The sequence below is a fragment of the Osmerus eperlanus genome, chromosome 6, assembly GCF_963692335.1.
Source record: "Osmerus eperlanus chromosome 6, fOsmEpe2.1, whole genome shotgun sequence".
Taxonomy (NCBI): Eukaryota; Metazoa; Chordata; class Actinopteri; order Osmeriformes; family Osmeridae; genus Osmerus; species Osmerus eperlanus.
In genome coordinates, this window is record NC_085023.1 from 22603823 (window position 1) to 22626400 (window position 22578).

The following is a 22578-nucleotide window of genomic DNA, read 5'->3' on the forward strand; positions in this document are numbered from 1 at the left end:
CCCAGGACAGCAGGACAGGCTAGGCCCAGGACAGGCTAGGCCCAACATGGAGCAACCTCCTCCTGTAGGAAGAGAGCTGAGGAGCTGAGCATAGCCTCTCTTCTGGCCTGCTGTGTGAGAGACCTGCTGTGGGTGTGTGTGGACGGGAGTGGCCAGGAGGGGAGTGGCCAGGAGGGGAGGGGCCAGGAGGGGAGGGGCCTGTAGGGGAGGGGCCTGGAGGGGAGGGGCCTGGAGCCCTTGGCTGGAGCTGCTGGCTGGGGCCATGACTCACTGAAACTGTGTTTGGGGCTGTATCCACTCTAGGTAGGCATGGGTTCTGCATATGCACGTGTGGATGTGTGTGTATGGGGATGTGCACTTGTGGATTTGTATGTATGTGTCTATAAGTGTGTGTATGTGTGTGTATGTGTGTGTATGTGTGTGTATGTGTGTGTATGTATGTGTGTATGTGTGTGTATGTGTGTGTGTATGTATGCTTGTACGCGCATATGTGTGTGTGTCCTGGAGGGAGCGGAGCTGGCTAATGGTGGTGCTCTCTGCAGATGCCATCTCGTCTGGGGATGATGAAGATGACAGCGAGCGTTCGGAGGACGTGGGGACAGATGCAGCCGACCAGATGAGTGAGTATGGGGGCAGGCTCACGGTCCTCCTATGGACCAGATGAGACACGCTGAAGCCACAGAGCAACAGAATCAGCCAAGTTGAGCAGTCGTCTCGTTCTGCTGTCTGTGGATGGAGAGGGCCCGTCCTAGCCGGGGTGTAATTTGAGACGAGTTACTCTGCTGTGTCGGCCCTGTGTAAACTCTGACTGGGAGAGTGTGTTTGTAGGAGCGTGTCTCCCAGCAAGGCTCCAGGGAACAGGAATCCTTCACATTCCTCTAGTCTGGTCAGTCAGCTGGAGTAGGTTAGCGACCTGATGGGAGATGGCCTGATCTGTGTGTTAGAGAGAGAGTGTGTGTTAGAGAGAGAGTGTGTGTGTGTGTGTTCGAGTGAGAGAGTGTGTGTGTGTGTGTTCGAGTGAGAGAGAGTGTGTGTGTGTATATGTTAGAGAGTGTGTGTGTGTGTGTGTGTGTGTATGTTAGAGAGAGATAGTGTGTGCGTGTGTCACATGGTGCTGAAGTGAAGATGAGGGCTTCCACATCTTGTTAAAATTCTCCACACGCACTGCTAGGCCTCCTGCCCACTTTGGGACAGCTCTGCCTCAAAACCATGAAATCTGGGGAAGAGGAACTTGAGGAGGCAGAGCGGGTAAGAAAGAGTTACTGGTGGAAATAAGCTGCTCGGGCAGCTTGGTCAGAGTTTCTTCTTGTGTATTTTGTCCTTGAAACAAAAAACAACAACATAATATTAAAGAAGTGTCGGAGTGGTAGTGGGGGGGGGGAAAGAGGAGCCTGTTAACTGGAGCGCTCTGCTTTGGATCAGCACCGTGGCTTTTGGTGTTCGCTGCTGAGTTCTGGCTGCAGGCCCAGTCTGGAGGTGGAGGAGAGGAGAGTTTGTGTAGCGTTTAAGACCCAGTGGGCTGGGTCTCTGTAGAGACAGGCTGGGCAACAACAGCCAAGAGGAGTCTGCAGGAGGTGGTCCTGCAAGGACAAGCTTAGAAAGGTGGAGGGGGAGGCCTGGGGCAGGGGGGGGGCAGAGAGAGTTTGGCCTCAGTAAGACAGGGATACAGGGGTCAGGTGGGTTTGTGTCCTTTGAAGTTGTGCATCTCCGGACAAGGATCCTGGGAAACCCTCAGACACAGCTACCAGGCTGCTGTGTCTGAGGGTTTACACTCCATATAAACATAGATAGTATGGTAATTGGAGGAAATCAAAGAAGTCGGTTTGCAAAGTCAAGTATAATAAACAAAGTGAGGAGGGCTGTGGTGTACGGGGAAGTGAGGAGGGCTGTGGTGTAGGGGGGGAGTGAGGAGGGCTGTGGGGTAGGGGGGAAGTGAGGAGGGCTGTTGTGTAGGGGGGAAGTGAGGAGGGCTGTGGGGTAGGGGGAAGTGAGGAGGGCTGTGGGGTAGGGGGAAGTGAGGAGGGCTGTGGTGTAGGGGGAAGTGAGGAGGGCTGTGGTGTAGTGGGGAAGTGAGGAGGGCTGTGCTGTATTGGGAAAGTGAGGAGGGCTGTGCTGTAGGGGGGAAGTGAGGAGGGCTGTGCTGTAGGGGGGGAGTGAGGAGGGCTGTGGTGTAGGGGGAAGTGAGGAGGGATGTGCTGTAGGGGGGAAGTGAGGAGGGTTGTGGTGTAGTGGGGAAGTGAGGAGGGCTGTGGGGTAGGGGGAAGTGAGGAGGGCTGTGGTGTAGGGGGAAGTGAGGAGGGCTGTGCTGTAGTGGGGACGTGAGGAGGGCTGTGCTGTATTGGGAAAGTGAGGAGGGCTGTGCTGTAGGGGGGAAGTGAGGAGGGCTGTGCTGTAGGGGGGGGAGTGAGGAGGGATGTGGTGTACGGGGAAGTGAGGAGGGCTGTGGTGTAGGGGGAAGTGAGGAGGGCTGTGCTGTAGGGGGAAGTGAGGAGGGCTGTGGTGTAGGGGGGGAGTGAGGAGGGCTGTGCTGTAATTGGGAAGTGAAGAGGGCTGTGGTGTAGGGGGGAAGTGAGGAGGGCTGTGGTGTAGTGGGGAAGTGAGGAGGGCTGTGCTGTATTGGGAAAGTGAGGAGGGCTGTGGTGTAGGGGGAAGTGAGGAGGGCTGTGGTGTAGGGGGAAGTGAGGAGGGCTGTGGTGTATTGGGAAAGTGAGGAGGGCTGTGGTGTAGGGGAAAGTGAGGAGGGCTGTGGTGTAGGGGGAAGTGAGGAGGGCTGTGGTGTAGGGGGGAGTGAGGAGGGCTGTGGTGTAGTGGGGAAGTGAGGAGGGCTGTGGTGTAGTGGGAAGTGAGGAGGGCTGTGCTGTATTGGGAAAGTGAGGAGGGCTGTGGTGTAGGGGGAAGTGAGGAGGGCTGTGGTGTAGGGGGGAAGTGAGGAGGGCTGTGGTGTAGTGGGGAAGTGAGGAGGGCTGTGGTGTAGGGGGGAAGTGAGGAGGGCTGTGGTGTAGTGGGGAAGTGAGGAGGGCTGTGGTGTAGTGGGAAGTGAGGAGGGCTGTGGTGTAGGGGAAAGTGAGGAGGGCTGTGGTGTAGGGGGAAGTGAGGATGGCTGTGGTTCTTATTGGGTGTGCTCAAGCCTTCGGCGAGAGCACAACCTTTGTTCTCTCACATATATATTTATTTATTTATTATTGTGAGAATGCTGTTAAGCATTCTCACTATTGTTTTCCTGTTTCTCTTTATTATTGTGAGAATGCTGTTAAGCATTCTCACTATTGCTTTTCAACTTCTCAGTTCTTCCGCCGTTTTTTGGCCTTTAACTCGTTCTGCATACTTTAACCGATTCCTACAACTTTTGTATCAAAACGTTCAGCTCCTTCAGGAGATGATGGCTATGACTTTGGGTATTTCTCACTTTTATACTTTTTAAGACATTAAGGTTTTTGTGCAAATTATTCTCCCATTAAAAGTTATGGTAAATCCTTTCAAATCATTAAAAAGCTTCCTCCTCTTTCAAACGTAACTACTTCAGCTTACTTTCAGCTAGAGACACCATTCAACCTTTAAAATGTTCACAAGACATTCAGCTATTCCCAAATGATTCAGCTTTTTCAAATGTTCAGCCAATTTTGAATTATGACAGTTTGAAATACATTAAAATGTTTGCTCCTTCTTGATTTTTATGAATGAGCAGCAAGCAGAGTGGCACACTCTGCTTGCTGCTCTTTTTCTGATATTCAACTAATTTGTCAAACAAATTCCTCTAACGTTCATATAGTTTAACTTACAGAAACAAGTTATACCTTAAAATGTAGGAAAAATTGTCCTCTTTCAGCCAATGTAACTACTAAAGAGCTCACATTTACAGATTTTCAGCTATGAGCCTTGAAGCGAGAGCAGCCTTTCAAATTCTCTCACTAACTTCAATGGAGAGGTGGGTAAAATCAGTCAGAGAAAGCAAGAAGGAACAAGATTTTGAAACTGCCGATAGAGTCGTATTTCTGACCGCACAGACATATAAAGGACATCTCTGGTTTCGGCAGAGTCTTGGGTCTCGGAAAATATCCTTATATTTTGGATTGGACGTACAGTTTTGCGTCTAGGTTATCTTGTTTGAGGTGTGGATTCTAGCTACATTTCTCTTATTCTCTGCCCTCAGCGCATTAGCAATCATAGCTGCACCATCACCGTAACGACAGACACGCACCACTCAGTCTCTCACACAGGTGATTGGTACGTTTACTTGACCATGAGAAACACGATTACTAGCAATTGTCGGTTTATGCCAATAATACGATTACTCCGTTTACATGTGTAATTAGTTATGCGATTACTCAATAAACACGTCTACATGATTCTTTTTTATTAATCGTTGTATGCTCCACGGACAAAACTTGCACCATCATCCTTCTGCAAAAAAGGTGTCGCCGTGTCTTCCTGTATCGGCCCTACTGCTGTATGTTTCATTCCATCAACACATTGAATCCAACTAAGAAAGCCGAGTAAACGCATAGGCTACATCTGCTACTGCTAATACTATCCCAACTATAATTTAATCTGTTGAAACGATAATATTCTTGTTACGACTAGCTAGCCTACTTCTTCTTCTGTTTAACAGTTCAGCTTTCAGCTTCTCCCACATTGTAGGCTATTTTAGCTCTTAGCTTTGTTAAGATGATGCAGTTCAGCTTCCACACTGCCTCTTTTGTGTGACTCACACATTTTTTAAATTCATTTCAGCTTGCGGGTATTTTCTCATTTCTCACTTTTATACTTTTTAAAATATTAAGGTTTTTGTGCAAATTATTCTCCCTTTAAAAGTAATGGTAAATCCTTTCAAATCATTGTTGGAATGCTGCTCCAGCCCTTTCAAAAATACCTTTCGGTTGCTTTGAAGCTTCAGCTTATAACTTTCTACTAAATTTTCACTATTTTCAGCTTTTTTAGCATGGTCAGCTATCCCCATTCAGGTTTTCAGCATTCTCACTGCTGTTTCGCAGGAACAGCCTTTTCTAGTTATATCAACTTCTTAGTTCTTCCGCCGTTTTTTGGCCTTTAACTAGTTCTGCATACTTTCACCGATTCCTAAAATTTTTGTATCAAAACGTTCAGCTCCTTCGGGAGATGTTGGCTATGACTTTTGGTATTTCTCACTTTTATACTTTTTAAGACATTAAGGATTTTGTGCAAATAATTCTCCCATTAAAAGTAATGGTAAATCCTTTCAAATCATTTAAAAGCTTCCTCCTCTTTCAAACGTAACTACTTCAGCATACTTTCAGCTAGAGACACCATTCAACCTTTAAAATGTTCACAAGACATTCAGCTATTCCCAAATGATTCAGCTTTTTCAAATATTCAGCCAATTTTGAATTATGACAGTTTGAAATACATTAAAATGTTTGCTCCTTGATTTTTATGAATGAGAAGCAAGCACTCTGCTGGCTGCTCTTTTTCTGATATTCAACTAAATTGTCAAACAAATTCCTCTAACGTTCATATAGTTTAACTTACAGAAACAAGTTATACCTTAAAATGTAGGAAAAATTGTCCTCTTTCAGCCAATGTAACTACTAAAGAGCTCACATTTACAGATTTTCAGCTATGAGCCTTGAAACGAGAGCAGCCTTTCAAATTCTCTCACTAACTTCAATGGAGAGTTGGGTAAAATCCGTCAGAGAAAGCAGGAAGGAAGACGATTTCGAAACTGCCGGTAGAGACATATTTCTGACCGCACAGACATATAAAGGACATCTCTAGTTTCGTCTTGGGTCTCGGAAAATATCCTCATTTTATTGATTGGACGTGTAGTTTTGCGTCTAGGTCAACTTGTTTGAGGTGTGGATGCTAGGTAAATGTTCGTTTTTCTCTCTGCCTAGCTCGTTAGCTATCACAGCTGCGCCATCACCGTGGCAACCAAACAGACACGCACCATGAAAGCAGAGTTGTGTACACGTTTTCGAAACTGCCAAGAGTTGTATTTCTGACCGCACAGACATATAAAGGATATCTCTGGTTTCGGCAGAGTCTTGGGTCATGGAAAATATCATTATTTTTTGTATTGGACGTACAGTTTTGCGTCTAGGTTAACTTGTTTGAGGTGTGGATTCTATCTACATTTATGTTATTCTCTCTTATAATCAAGCTAGCGCGATGGCTCTCCATAACTAAAAACGGTTCGACTTTTTTCCACAATCGACCAAATTGGCCAAACAAGGTATGTAGCTACATTGATCTTAAAGTGTACATAATCTAGCCTCATACGCTACCAAGACGAACACAGCAGTAGTCTACTGTACTGTAGTAGTACAATTTACCGGGGCAGCTTCTCCACACAGGGATAGCGCACTTTGCGTTGTTACTGTTGTTACTTAATGATCGCTACCAGTGAGCTTTTCATGAAAGCGATTTTCCACTAAATAAATGTCAAGCTTATTAACGTTTTTGGGGGCATATTTTCAATTAGAAGATGGTACTGTTTGAATCGCGATTCAATCTTCTACTGCCGGTAACGTCGTAGAATAATCTTCAAAGGGGGTTCTTTATTAATGAATGAATGCAATGAGTAGGCTAAATGCATGAAAATATCACGAGAAGGGAAAAACTTAAAAGGACGTTTACGTCATAGAGATTAGGTCAATTTTTACACCGGTCTGCCAAATTTATTCGTTTTGATTCAACGATGAGGATGCCTTTTGCAGGGGAAATGAGAAGATCTATTTCATTCTACACTTCACTCGTATTTTCAGTTGTAAATGAGCAGCAAAAAAAAAATGTAATCTTTATAAATAATAAGTATGCATTTTTATATAAAATATACAGAAATATCAGTTTTAAAAATGTCATTCAAAAACGGACCCCTGTGCAACCGGCAAGCAAGCACACCCTACAATTTCCCCAGAAATTGTACCCTCTCTAGTTCTCTTAGCTATCTGTTTTCTCCATGCTCCATGCCACCTTGTTAACTTCATGCTAATGCTAACAATGGTAAAATAAAGAATGGACATCTATCATGTACTGTTTACAGTATGGTTCTATGTCAAGCTAAAAACAAAAAAACTTTTTGTCAGTTGTGGTTATGAAGTTTGAGCATGTGATGTGTTGACTGAGCACTGTGTGTGTGTGTGTGTCTCCCGGGACACCCTACTGTGTGTTGACTGAACACTGTGTGTGTCTGTGTATCCAGGGACACCCTACTGTGTGTTGACTGAACACTGTGTGTGTGTGTGTCTCCAGGGACACCCTACTGTGTGTTGACTGAGCACTGTGTGTGTGTGTGTGTCTCCCGGGACACCCTACTGTGTGTTGACTGAACACTGTGTGTGTCTGTGTATCCAGGGACACCCTACTGTGTGTTGACTGAACACTGTGTGTGTGTGTGTCTCCAGGGACACCCTACTGTGTGTTGACTGAACACTGTGTGTGTCTGTGTATCCAGGGACACCCTACTGTGTGTTGACTGAACACTGTGTGTGTGTGTGTATCCAGGGACACCCTACTGTGTGTTGACTGAACACTGTGTGTGTGTGTGTGTGTCTCCAGGGACACCCTACTGTGTGTTGACTGAACACTGTGTGTGTGTGTGTGTCTCCAGGGACACCCTACTGTGTGTTGACTGAACACTGTGTGTGTGTGTGTGTCTCCAGGGACACCCTACTGGACGTCTCCAGAGAAGATGGAAAAGAAGCTGCATGCTGTTCCTGCTGCCAACACCGTCAAGTTCAAGTGTGCGGCAGGAGGGCACCCGCGCCCACGCCTGCGCTGGCTGAAGAACAGCCGTCCCTTCCGCCAGGAGGACCGCATGGGCGGGTACAAGGTACAAGGTTCCCGCATGGCCGGGTACAAGGTTCCCGCATGGGCGGGTACAAGGTACAAGGTTCCCGCATGGCCGGGTACAAGGTTCCCGCATGGGCGGGTACAAGGTACAAGGTTCCCGCATGGCCGGGTACAAGGTTCCCGCATGGGCGGGTACAAGGTTCCCGCATGGGCGGGTACAAGGTACAAGGTTCCCGTATGGGCGGGTACAAGGTACAAGGTTCCCGAATGGGCGGGTACAAGGTACCCGCATGGGCGGGTACAAGGTACAAGGTTCCCGCATGGGCGGGTAAAAGGTACCCGCATGGGCGGGTACAAGGTATTAGCACAGAGAATCCTGGGACCTTTAAACAAGACAGTCAGAGTTATCTCTTGTGGCAGCATCCTCCAAGAGTCGGGTCTCTCTGCTTACTGTGTTCTGGAGTCCTGCTCCTTGGAGCAGCTAGGATGGAGGTCTGGTGGTGGGGGATTTGGACCTGCTTGCCCGTGTGTCTGTTGCTTCACTCAGGCTCTCACCGTAACTATCACAGAGCAAGTTGGATAGTGTCATAGTCGAAGGGAGTTAACCCTTGTGTTATCTTCGGGTCATTCTGACCCATCAGTCATTGTGACCCACCGTCGTATTGCGACAGATTTACTGCATACAAAGACAAAGTGAAGCATTTTCTTTTAACAGCTAGGCTGTCTCAGACCCCCCACATTGCAAAGGTTAAAAGAAAATTATTTTAATTTGTTTTTGTATTGGGTAAAATTGGGTAAACACAACGATGGTTCATTATGAACCTTTGGGTCATGTGACCCGAAGGCAGCACGAGGGTTAAGAAGAGAAATACTGAAGTCATTAAATTTCAGGGAAAACTGGTCCTGCAAGCTTTGGCATCAGGAGAGTGTGATTCCTTTGTTCTGAAATGAGTTCAGTGATTAGATGAGTAGCTTCTGCTGCACTGGTAAAGGTTTAGGGTTAGGGTTAGGCTCACTCTGCACAGAGAACTGAAATGATGTGAACACTTGAGAGATGACCTGTGACTAAACTTGTGCATACAAACACATACTTTGGTTGCAAAACAGCCACAAGTTCCCCAAACGTTAATTTTTAGACTAGCACTCATTTTTACAGCACAAATACACCAGTTTGGTACGATAAGTTTATAAAGCTGAGTAAAAGCTTTTTCTTTTCTTTTTTTTTCTTTTTAGTTTTTTAGTTTTACCCCAACTTAAGAGGTATTTTAGGAAACACAATTTTTACGTTCATTTGTAATGAAAATAACTACTTCCATGTGTCACGGGAACAGCTATCAGCTAACTATGAAGACAGTTTGCTCTGGTTTCCTCCCTGTGCTAAACACTAATGACAGCTCCTCATTAAAGACTAGTGACAGCTCCTCATTAAACACTAGTGACAGCTCCTTATTAAACGCCAGTGACAGCTCCTCATTAAACACTAGTGACAGCTCCTTATTAAACGCTAGTGACAGCTCCTCGTTAAACACTAGTGACAGCTCCTCATTAAACGCTAGTGACAGCTCCTTATTAAACACTAGTGACAGCTCCTTATTAAACGCTAGTGACAGCTCCTTATTAAACGCTAGTGACAGCTCCTCATTAAACACTAGTGACAGCTCCTTATTAAACACTAGTGACAGCTCCTCATTAAACGCTAGTGACAGCTCCTCATTAAACACTAGTGACAGCTCCTCATTAAACACTAGTGACAGCTCCTCATTAAACACTAGTGACAGCTCCTCATTAAACACTAGTGACAGCTCCTCATTAAACACTAGTGACAGCTCCTCATTAAACACTAGTGACAGCTCCTCATTAAACACTAGTGACAGCTCCTTATCAAACACTAGTGACCGCTCCTCATTAAACACTAGTGAAAACTCCTCATTAAACACTAGTGACAGCTCCTTATTAAACGCTAGTGACAGCTCCTCATTAAACACTAGTGACAGCTCCTCATTAAACACTAATGACAGCTCCTTATCAAACACTAGTGACAGCTCCTCATTAAACACTAGTGACAGCTCCTCATTAAACACTAGTGACAGCTCCTCATTAAACACTAGTGACAGCTCCTTATTAAACACTAGTGACAGCTCCTTATTAAACGCTAGTGACAGCTCCTCATTAAACACTAGTGACAGCTCCTCATTAAACACTAATGACAGCTCCTCATTAAACACTAGTGACAGCTCCTCATTAAACACTAATGACAGCTCCTCATTAAACACTAGTGACAGATCCTCATTAAACACTAGTGACAGCTCCTTATTAAACACTAGTGACAGCTCCTCATTAAACGCTAGTGACAGCTCCTCATTAAACACTAGTGACAGCTCCTCATTAAACACTAGTGACAGCTCCTCATTAAACACTAGTGACAGCTCCTCATTAAACACTAGTGACAGCTCCTCATTAAACACTAGTGACAGCTCCTCATTAAACACTAGTGACAGCTCCTCATTAAACACTAGTGACAGCTCCTTATCAAACACTAGTGACCGCTCCTCATTAAACACTAGTGAAAACTCCTCATTAAACACTAGTGACAGCTCCTTATTAAACGCTAGTGACAGCTCCTCATTAAACGCTAGTGACAGCTCCTCATTAAACACTAATGACAGCTCCTTATCAAACACTAGTGACAGCTCCTCATTAAACACTAGTGACAGCTCCTCATTAAACACTAGTGACAGCTCCTCATTAAACACTAGTGACAGATCCTCATTAAACACTAGTGACAGCTCCTTATTAAACGCTAGTGACAGCTCCTCATTAAACACTAGTGACAGCTCCTCATTAAACACTAATGACAGCTCCTCATTAAACACTAGTGACAGCTCCTCATTAAACACTAGTGACAGCTCCTTATTAAACGCTAGTGACAGCTCCTCATTAAACACTAGTGACAGCTCCTCATTAAACACTAATGACAGCTCCTCATTAAACACTAGTGACAGCTCCTCATTAAACACTAATGACAGCTCCTCATTAAACACTAGTGACAGATCCTCATTAAACACTAGTGACAGCTCCTTATTAAACACTAGTGACAGCTCCTCATTAAACGCTAGTGACAGCTCCTCATTAAACACTAGTGACAGCTCCTCATTAAACACTAGTGACAGCTCCTCATTAAACACTAGTGACAGCTCCTCATTAAACACTAGTGACAGCTCCTCATTAAACACTAGTGACAGCTCCTCATTAAACACTAGTGACAGCTCCTCATTAAACACTAGTGACAGCTCCTTATCAAACACTAGTGACCGCTCCTCATTAAACACTAGTGAAAACTCCTCATTAAACACTAGTGACAGCTCCTTATTAAACGCTAGTGACAGCTCCTCATTAAACGCTAGTGACAGCTCCTCATTAAACACTAATGACAGCTCCTTATCAAACACTAGTGACAGCTCCTCATTAAACACTAGTGACAGCTCCTCATTAAACACTAGTGACAGCTCCTCATTAAACACTAGTGACAGATCCTCATTAAACACTAGTGACAGCTCCTTATTAAACGCTAGTGACAGCTCCTCATTAAACACTAGTGACAGCTCCTCATTAAACACTAATGACAGCTCCTCATTAAACACTAGTGACAGCTCCTCATTAAACACTAATGACAGCTCCTTATCAAACACTAGTGACAGCTCCTCATTAAACACTAGTGACAGCTCCTCATTAAACACTAGTGACAGATCCTCATTAAACACTAGTGACAGCTCCTTATTAAACGCTAGTGACAGCTCCTCATTAAACACTAGTGACAGCTCCTCATTAAACACTAATGACAGCTCCTCATTAAACACTAGTGACAGCTCCTCATTAAACACTAATGACAGCTCCTTATCAAACACTAGTGACAGCTCCTCATTAAACACTAGTGACAGCTCCTCATTAAACACTAGTGACAGCTCCTCATTAAACACTAGTTACAGCTCCTCATTAAACACTAGTGACAGCTCCTCATTAAACACTAGTGACAGCTCCTTATCAAACACTAGTGACCGCTCCTCATTAAACACTAGTGACAGCTCCTCATTAAACACTAGTGACAGCTCCTTATTAAACGCTAGTGACAGCTCCTCATTAAACACTAGTGACAGCTCCTCATTAAACACTAATGACAGCTCCTTATCAAACACTAGTGACAGCTCCTCATTAAACACTAGTGACAGCTCCTCATTAAACACTAGTGACAGCTCCTCATTAAACACTAGTGACAGCTCCTTATTAAACGCTAGTGACAGCTCCTCATTAAACACTAGTGACAGCTCCTCATTAAACACTAATGACAGCTCCTTATCAAACACTAGTGACAGCTCCTCATTAAACACTAGTGACAGCTCCTCATTAAACACTAGTGACAGCTCCTCATTAAACACTAGTGACAGCTCCTTATTAAACACTAGTGAGAGCTCCGTGTCTCTGTAGGAATCCCTCCCGCCTGACAGAGCTGTTGGTCTTGCAGCAGCTTGCTGCGTTTGGGTCTGAGATCCCTCTCTGAATTTCAACAAGCATCACATTCAGAGATAGAAATCTGTGGGGAATGCTGGAATGATATGGTTACCACCCTAGATATGTGCTGATGCTAATAGAGGCGTGTTGTGGAGTAAGTGAGGGGATGATGCCAACCACAGTCCGTGTGTGTGTGTTCTAGTTAATGGATGATAGTTTACGAGGAAACGGATGTCTCTTTAAGGGGCGTTCAGAAGGAGAATGTGTTGATGTAGCTGGTAATGTTTCCCCTTATGGCCCTGTCTCTGTAAACAGTGTCATTATAGCTTGACTCCAGACAAAGACATCTGCACTCAGCGTTACCGCAACTATACTAGCCTTAGACTCTAAGCTCGGAGCTAAGGCTAGAGTTACAGTTACCCAGGACTCCTCTCTCACCTGGAACTATATTATTTCCACTCCTGCAACACTGCCACCCTACTCCTCACCCAGCACACCTCTCCCTCACACTCTCTCTTTTACTCTGTCTCTCTTTCTCTCTCTCTCTCTCTCTCTCTCTCTCTCTCTCTCTCTCTCTCTATTTTTGTCTGTGGCTTCCTTCATCTGTCAACAGGATGAATTGTTTCAGTAAATTGGTGTGTATACGTGTGTGTATATGCTGAATGTGTGTGTATATATTATGTGTGTGTGTCTAGACGTGTATGTTTCTGTCGCCCCCCCCTCCTCAGGTGCGCCACCAGCACTGGACCCTGATCATGGAGAGTGTGGTGCCGTCAGACAAGGGCAACTACACCTGCCTGGTGGAGAATGAGTATGGAGCCATAAACCACACCTACACCCTGGATGTCGTGGGTGAGTTAGCCCCGGTTAGCCCTGGTACTGTCTGGTTAGCCCTGGTTAGCCCTGGTACTGTCTGGTTAGCCCTGGTCAGCCCCAGTACTGTCTGGTTAGCCCTGGTTAGCCCCAGTACTGTCTGGTTAGCCCTGGTTAGCCCCAGTACTGTCTGGTTAGCCCTGGTTAGCCCTGGTTAGCCCCAGTACTGTCTGGTTAGCCCCAGTACTGTCTGGTTAGCCCTGGTTAGCCCCAGTACTGTCTGGTTAGCCCTGGTTAGCCCCAGTACTGTCTAGTTAGCCCTGGTTATGTATGGTTAGCCCTGGTTAGCCCTGTTGTCTATTGTCTGGGCTTAACTGTTAAGGTACAGTACCTAAGCAAACAGTTGTGCTACAGCTCTGTATGGCCACTATACATAACCTGGGAACGAGTCCCTGGCAGTGTGACGTCTGTGTGTGTGAGTGTACCTGCGTCCCTGGACAAACAGAACCACTGGGGTCAGCAGTGTTACAACGAGGACACAGAGAGTTCAAACACAACTCTCTCAACCCCTGAACTTTGGAGCCAACACTAGTGTGTGTGTGTGCGGGGGGGTGGTGGAGGGGAGTGTGTGTGTGTGGAGGGGATGGTGTGTGTGGAGGAGAGAGCGTGTGTGTGGAGGGGAGAGTGTGTATGTGTCTGGAGGGAGTGTGTGTGTGGGGGGAGAGTGTGTGTATGTGTGGGGGGGGAGAGTGTGTGTGTGTGGGGGGGGAGAGTGTGTGTGTGTGTGGGGGGGGAGAGTGTGTGTGTGTCGGGGGGGGGGAGTGTGTGTGTGTGTGGAGGGAGTGTCCGTGGGGGGGAGAGTGTGTGTGTGGAGGGGTCTTCTTGCTCAGCTTGCAGAATGAGTGGGTGGAAGGGTGGGTATTGAGAGGGAAGGGTGGGTATTGAGAGGGAAGGGTGGGTATTGAGAGGGAAGGGTGGGTATTGAGAGGGAAGGGTGGGTATTGAGAGGGAAGGGTGGGTATTGAGAGGGAAGGGTGGGTATTGAGAGGGAAGGGTGATAGAGATAGACCATTGGGTCTGAAAGCACTCAATCTGTCGGTCTGTCTGACTGCCTGTCTGTCTGCACATTTATACTTTGTTTTTTCCATAGCCGCACTCACACACACACTCACACACGCACACACGCACTCACACACTCACACACACACACACGCATGCGTCCTCCCCTTCAGCAGACCCTCTGTCCTGGGATTAGCTAAAGCTTTACTTCAAAGTTGCTGTTTGGTAAATTCAGCTTTACTGCCCAGCAGGAAACCCTTTCTCTCAGTCTCACTCCAGACCCACTCCCCCCAACCAGCTTTACTTTTTTACTCTGATTTGTCTCAATTTTAAAGAGGGTTAGAGAGGAGGAAGGGTCCCGGGAGGGAATGGGGGACGGGGGGGTAGGGGGGGCTCTGGGGGCCGAGGGGGGGGGGGGGGGGGCAGGGGGGGCACTGCGGTGGGGGGGGGGGGGGTAGTTATCAGGCATCTGGGTCCAGATGACCGGCAGGATCTGTCACTGAAAACAAAGTTTGACCAGCCTCTCCTGCTTTAACTGGCCTCTGGAGGAGGAGTTACACACACACACACACACACACACACACACACAGGGCCTACACACACACACACACAGCACCAGGTTACCCAGGGTTCAGTGATCTTGTTTGGGCCCTGTCCTGTTCCCCCAGAACCCCAACCCTGTCAGCCGTGAATACCTCCCTAATTACTTAATTGATAGATTGATTTAGATTTTATTCGGGTCAATGGATCCTGGTCAAGTAACTGCTACTGCACTTTGATTGGTTGTGTGCTGCAGGGAAAGGAAGAGGCTGTGTGTGTGTGTGTGTGTGTATGCATCTGTGTATGTGTGTGTGTGCATGTATGCGTGTGTGTGTGTGTGTGTGTATGTATGCTTGTGTGTGTGTATGTATGTGTATTGAGACAGTGCTGTAGTCAGGTCCAGTAGAACACTGCTTGGGGACACCGAACTGTCAGCTCATGCTGTCAGTGCTGAGAGCAGGACAGGAGATGAGGAGATCACCCTCACTGTTACTGAGATCCCCCTCTAACCCTCACTGTTACTGAGATCCTCCTCTAACCCTAACCCTCACTGTTACTGAGATCCCCCTCTAACCCTAACCCTCACTGTTACTGCTATCCCCCTCTAACCCTAACCCTCACTGTTACTGCAATCCCCCTCTAACCCTCACTGTTACTGAGATCCCCCTCTAACCCTCACTGTTACTGAGATCCCCCTCTAACCCTAACCCTCACTGTTACTGAGATCCCCCTCTAACCCTAACCCTCACTGTTACTGCTATCCCCCTCTAACCCTAACCCTCACTGTTACTGCTATCCCCCTCTAACCCTAACCCTCACTGTTACTGAGATCCCCCTCTAACCCTAACCCTCACTGTTACTGAGATCCCCCTCTAACCCTCACTGTTACTGCTATCCCCCTCTAACCCTAACCCTCACTGTTACTGCTATCCCCTCTAACCCTAACCCTCACTGTTACTGCTATCCCCCTCTAACCCTAACCCTCACTGTTACTGCTATCCCCCTCTAACCCTAACCCTCACTGTTACTGAGATCCCCCTCTAACCCTCACTGTTACTGAGATCCCCCTCTAACCCTAACCCTCACTGTTACTGAGATCCCCCTCTAACCCTAACCCTCACTGTTACTGCTATCCCCCTCTAACCCTAACCCTCACTGTTACTGCTATCCCCCTCTAACCCTAACCCTCACTGTTACTGAGATTCCCCTCTAACCCTAACCCTCACTGTTACTGCTATCCCCCTCTAACCCTAACCCTCACTGTTACTGAGATCCCCCTCTAACCCTAACCCTCACTGTTACTGAGATCCCCCTCTAACCCTCACTGTTACTGCTATCCCCCTCTAACCCTAACCCTCACTGTTACTGAGATCCCCCTCTAACCCTAACCCTCACTGTTACTGAGATCCCCCTCTAACCCTCACTGTTACTGCTATCCCCCTCTAACCCTAACCCTCACTGTTACTGCTATCCCCCTCTAACCCTAACCCTCACTGTTACTGCTATCCCCCTCTAACCCTAACCCTCACTGTTACTGCTATCCCCCTCTAACCCTAACCCTCACTGTTACTGCTATCCCCCTCTAACCCTAACCCTCACTGTTACTGAGATCCCCCTCTAACCCTCACTGTTACTGAGATCCCCCTCTAACCCTAACCCTCACTGTTACTGCTATCCCCCTCTAACCCTCACTGTTACTGAGATCCCCCTCTAACCCTCACTGTTACTGAGATCCCCCTCTAACCATCACTGTTACTGAGATCCCCCTCTAACCCTCACTGTTACTGCTATCCCCCTCTAACCCTCACTGTTACTGAGATCCCCCTCTAACCCTCACTGTTACTGAGATCCCCCTCTAACCATCACTGTTACTGAGATCCCCCTCTAACCCTAACCCTCACTGTTACTGCTATCCCCCTCTAACCCTCACTGTTACTGAGATCCCCCTCTAACCCTAACCCTCACTGTTACTGCTATCCCCCTCTAACCCTCACTGTTACTGAGATCCCCCTCTAACCCTCACTGTTACTGAGATCCCCCTCTAACCATCACTGTTACTGAGATCCCCCTCTAACCCTAACCCTCACTGTTACTGAGATCCCCCTCTAACCATCACTGTTACTGAGATCCCCCTCTAACCCTAACCCTCACTGTTACTGAGTTCCCCCTCTAACCATCACTGTTACTGAGATCCCCCTCTAACCCTAACCCTCACTGTTACTGCTATCCCCCTCTGACCCTAACCCTCACTGTTACTGAGATCCCCCTCTAACCCTAACCCTCACTGTTTCTGCTATCCCCCTCTGACCCTAACCCTGTTACTGAGATCCCCCTCTAACCCTAACCCCTCTAACCTTCACTGTTACCAGCCAGGTGTGCCTCTGTCTCCCTTCCTGTTTTTATGTTTATATCTGTCACTGCCTGTCCCTCTCAACCGTGTGTGTGTGTGTGTGTTTCCTCATGTCTGCTTTAAGGCAACACTGTGCAGAGCCCCTGCTGTGTGTGTGTGTGTGTGTGTGCGTGCGTGTGTGTCACTGTAAACCCCAACAGTTCCGCCTGGTCGGTTGTGGGGAGTGTTTCATGTGGTAGCAGAGAAAGCGGAACATGGTTGTGGTTTTCAAATACCTCTGCTTTCCTCTCCCTCCGTTGAACTTTTTCCCTCATTCTCCATCTCCGCCCGTCTGTCTCTGTCCCTTATTCAGTGGGTCACTGTAGTTCTCTTGTTCGGGGTCAATCGGCCTTTAAGGAAACGCTTTTGACCTCCTCCCCCACCAAACCCCTTTCTCTATTTTTAACTGAGTTGCTCTACAGATCTGTATTGTTAGCAGGTTCGTCCGAGCCATGCAGCCTGTTTTCTCTCTCGCAGTCCAGGGAGCCTCGTCCAGACTTGCTGGTCCAACATCTCTAATTTGAACAAAGTATTTACTGTATACAGTTCTTGTTCAGACAGAAGTTAGATCTGTGTTAGCAAGTCTGAACTCTTTTTTGCATTTAGAAACCCCACAAGTATTTATCTTTTCATATTAAACTTAAATGTAGTGTTTTTGTGGAATTGTAAACCTACAGTAGACAGCTAGCGTTCAGGTCTGTCTGGTTGTAAATACTGGTGGTGAGAGAGTGAGGGTTTGGCTACCCTACTCCCTTTCTCCTACAAGACTGTGTGAAGAGAGAAATGAGGCATGTGAAAGAGAAAAGAGAGAGAGAGGGAGGGATAGAGGGGGAAAGAGAGAGAGACAACAAACACCATGAGCCCTAGGAATGTGCAGGGTGGAGGAGAGGGGGAGAGAAGGGGGAGGAGGGGGAGGAGGGAGAGGGGGTGGAGGGGGAGGAGGAGAGAGGGGGAGGGGGAGGAGGAGAGAGGGAGAGGGGGAGGAGGAGAGAGGGAGAGAGGGAGAGGGGGAGGAGGGGGTGGAGGGAGAGGGGGAGGAGGAGGAGGAGGAGGAGGGGGTGGAGCCTCTGATCTGAGTCCTGGTGGAGAACAGACTGGGCTCATGAGGAGTCTCTACCTTTCTCTCCTCCTGCACTAGAACTCTTCTCTTTTTTCATCTATTGTGATCTCTTTATTCCTTCCTCTAATACCCCCTCAGCCTTCTCTCCTCTCCTTTCTCACCTCCTTCCTTATATTTAATCCCTCCTTCTTCAAATGATCCCCTGTGCCTCCCCTCCCCTACTGCCCTGGATGGAGTGACGTCATTTTTGTATGGATGTGTGTGGCAGCAGGGGGTGCTGTCACAGGGGGGAGGGCTGTGCGGTGATAGTGGAGGCAGGAGAGTGTGTGAAAGAGGTCTTTGTTCTACAGGTCTTGCTCTGTTTGGATTTGCAGGCCAAATGTTTGCTTGCAAAAGAATGCAGATAGTTTGAGTGTGTGGGGGAATGGAGGGGGTTCTCTCTCCAAGACAAGCCCTGACGCTGCCTCAGTCAGGCTGCCTCAGTCAGGCTGCCTCAGTCAGGCTGCCTCAGTCAGGCTGCCTCAGTCAGGCTGCCTCAGTCAGGCTGCCTCAGTCAGGCTGCCTCAGTCAGGCTGCCTCAGTCAGGCTGCCTCAGTCAGGCTGCCTCAGTCAGGCTGCCTCAGTCAGGCTGCCTCAGTCAGGCTGCCTCAGTCAGGCTGCCTCAGTCAGGCTGCCTCAGTCAGGCTGCCTCAGTCAGGCTGCCTCAGGCTTAGCAACCACAGCTCAACTCCAGTTCTTACATGTCAGACTGCTTGATGTGTTTTAGAGCTCCTAACATGGCCTTACACACACACACACACACACACACACACACACATACACACACACACACCTATACACACATGCAAACACACTTGAATACACACCTATACACACACCTATACACACACACCTACTCACAAACACACACAGTGAGGCTACAGAAAACCTGTGCTCAACAACATCCAGTTTGTCTCCAAACATGGCCGTGTCAACGTCTTATCAGAAAGATAACTCTCTCTGCTTGTTCCAGGAGACCTAACGCTCACCAGGATAAGAGATATGGGGATGTGACAAATCTAACCTGCTGCGACATTCACATACACACACCTATACACACATACCCATACACACACGTACACACAAACACACACACTGCACTCCAGTTAACCCCCCCCCCCCCCCCTCCTGTTTCTGTGTTCCTCAGAGCGCTCCCCTCACAGGCCCATCCTGCAGGCGGGGCTTCCGGCCAACACCACAGTCCACGTGGGGGAGGATGCCCGCTTCGTGTGCAAGGTGTACAGTGACGCCCAGCCCCACATCCAGTGGCTGCAGCACATCCAGAAGAACGGGAGCCATGTGGGTCCGGACGGCCACCCTTACGTACGCGTGCTCAAGGTATGATCCCACCTCTCACTGGCTGCTCCTGGGAGACAAGGAGGGACAGGCGTACCTGTGATACCTGGTTACCTGACCTACCTAGCCACTCCATTTTTGTTTTCTCACCTTAACATTTGATTACAGAAACTGTGTTTGCAGTTGAAGAGGTGTATATGTATGTAGATGTTTTTAAACTTGTTTTAAAATCTGGTTTTCTTCAAGAGGAAGTTTAGCTTCATGTACCTGAACCTGACTGTGTTCTTCTGGGGCCCTTCGACCAGCCTGCTACTCTGCACAGCCTGGAGAGTAACAGGCTTATGTCCCTTTGCTGCCCTGTGTGTGTGTGTGTGTGTGCATGCGTGGCCACCAGCGCTCGGGCATAAACAGCTCTGACGTGGAGGTGCTGACCCTGTCCAACGTGACGGAGGAGGATGCGGGGGAGTACACCTGTAAAGTCTCCAACTATATAGGAGACGTCAGCCAGTCTGGCTGGCTGACGGTGATCCCAGGTAACAGACCCCTGAACCTCGACCCCTGACCCTGCTCCCTGCTGGCCTCTCCTGTCACTGACCTGCTGGTGTGCTGTGGTGGTCTGGTCCTGGTTCTGGTTCTGGTCCTGGTGGTCTGGTCCTGGGTTCTCTCCTACTATCTCAGCTGCTCTACTGTGACTGCTGCCATGGAAACACCTCTGGTTTGCACACCCACATCCTGCCACACTTCCTTCCTTCCACCCCCCCTCCCCTCCCTCTCCCTCGTTCTCTCTCTCTCTCGCTCTCTCTCTCGCTCTCGCTCTCTCTCTCTCTCCCTCCATCTACCTGTTGTTCTCTCTCTACTCCTCTTTCACCTGGCAGGGTGTTGTGTGCTGCAGTAGGGTGCTCTCCATGTCTCTCCCCTTGGTGTGTGTGTCTGTGTGTGTGTCTGTTTGTGTGTCTGTGTGTGTGTCTGTGTGTTCCTGTGCATGTAACCAGGTCAACGGTGAACTGCTCATTGGTTGGTTGGTGAAGGGACCTGACAGTGTTGTCTTCTCTCCTAATGTGCTGGTACAGGGTGTCTATGTCTTCTCTACAGGGTATGTTTGTTTTGTATGCCCTCCACTCCCCCTTGGAAGCTCCCATCTTTATGGAGGATGAAGGACGTCATCCAGCCCCTCTCTCTCCTGGTGTTCTGGGTCTCACTGTATCTCTCTGCTTCCTCCTCCTCCTTTTCCCCTCCCCTCTCCCTCCCCTCTTTTCACCCTTCCTTCAATCTCTGACCTCCTCGTCCTGCTATACTCCTTCTTCTTCCTCCTGCTCCTCTTCTTCCTCCTCTTCTTCCTCCTCGTCCTCCTCCTCCTCCCCCTCTCCCAGACCGCAGGTGTTAACACCACGGATAAGGAGATTGAAGTCCTCTTCTTGCCCAATGTAACTCTGGAGGATGCTGGGGAGTATACGTGCTTGGCTGGTAATTCTATTGGGATCTCCTATCACACTGCTTGGTTGACGGTGCTTCCAGGTATATACCCTCACATTCTGTCTTCACCCTCCTCCTCTCCCTCCTCTCCCTCCTCTCCCTCTCCATCCTCTCCATCCTCCTCTGCCTCCTCCCCTCCTCCTCCTCCTTCCCTCCCCTGCCCTCCTCCTCTCCATATCTCCCATGGGTTCATGTTATTTCCATGAAAACGGAAGGCAAGCAGCCCCTCTGGAGTGGAAGACACAAACTCCAATTTTAGATTATATTAAATTACTCTGATGAACTAGCACAGGCAATTTCCAGTCCAGTGAAATGGGAGAGAATATACATTCTCTTATCTATATGTGCGACCTGTTGAAAGCCTTGGCCAGAAGGCTGGACTGGACTGGGCTGATTATAACTGTGACCGGAAGCCTGCCTGGCCAGAAGATCTCAAGTGTCTCCATGCTCCACAGAGGGCTGCCTTCCTCCTTCCCTTCTTCATGTGTCTCTCTCCCTGTCTGTCTCCCTGTCTCTCTCCCTCATCTTGACAAGGTAGCATGTCTGTCTGAATGCCCTACAAGCCTCCAGTCCTGGCTCTGATCATTGATTTCATTTATCTTAATTCTTCATGAAATGGGTGACATCATTGATGATGTGTTCAGGTGCTTCAGTAGATGTAGTTTAAGAATCAGGAAGTCACAGCCTAGCTTGACTTTCTCAGTGATCAGAGCCATCTGTGTATGGAGAATGAATCATATCTGTATGCGTCTGTTTAAGGTGTTTGTAAATGTTTTGTGTGTGTATGTGTGTGTGAGCATGTATGTTTAAGATGTTTGTTACTATTGTGTGTGTGTGTATTGTACATTTCCTATCTATCTGTCTGTCTTTAGTTTGTCCGTGTCAAGTCAGTGTGTAACAGAGCAGAGCAGACAGGCTGTGTTCAGTCAACGCAACAAAGTCACAGCCAACCTCAACACATCTACATGTATTTAGGCTGAGCAAGATGTCTGGGCACCAGTAGGAAGGGAGGCAGCTAGACTCTAACCTAAACACAGAAACACCCCTAGTGTCCACAGAAATAACACCCCGCTTTTATCTAAAAACAACCAATCCTAATCACAGTCAAGGGATTTTATCTGGAATAATATGATGTATTTGTTGCCCTCTTGGAGTGCATCTATGGTGCCAGTTAGTTTGTGAGGTGTGTGTGTGCCGAGGTTGAGGGACAGTGGTTCAGGAAGGTCCTACATGGATTAAACCACCACTGCACATGAGGCTTGTTTGTGGCCTGGATGACAGACTTGCATAATGGAACAGGCTGCTATAGTGCGCACACACACACACAAACACATACACAGACCATTCCCTCCACAGGAAGCTTAGGCCATATACAACCACAAAGGACACCACTCACTCACCTGCGGTCTGAAGTGATGCATGTATTGTTCCATACACGCGTGTGTGTGTGTGTGTGGCATAGAGAGCAGATATCAGCTCAGGCTGAATACAGAGCTCAGTCAAGAAGCACTCCTTTCCAACACACTTCCCTTCTATGGTCAGTTCCATGTCCTGTCTACCTGCCCTGGGTCCTGTCTACCTGCCCTGGGTCCTGTCTACCTACCCTGGGTCCTGTCTACCTGCCCTGGGTCCTGTC

At 48.0% G+C, this 22578-nt stretch overlaps 1 protein-coding gene across 3 annotated transcripts in view; it reads left to right on the top strand.

The window, feature by feature from the left end:
- fgfr2 (fibroblast growth factor receptor 2) overlaps positions 1–22578 on the top strand; it is a 57615-nt gene that overhangs the window by 11184 nt on the left and 23853 nt on the right. For all 3 annotated transcript variants that reach the window (XM_062464450.1, XM_062464448.1, XM_062464449.1), the window contains 5 exons: positions 543–620; positions 7638–7807; positions 13002–13125; positions 19321–19511; positions 20840–20984. In XM_062464450.1, the coding sequence (XP_062320434.1) occupies positions 543–620; positions 7638–7807; positions 13002–13125; positions 19321–19511; positions 20840–20984 (708 nt within the window). The remainder of the gene's footprint in view (positions 1–542; positions 621–7637; positions 7808–13001; positions 13126–19320; positions 19512–20839; positions 20985–22578) is intronic.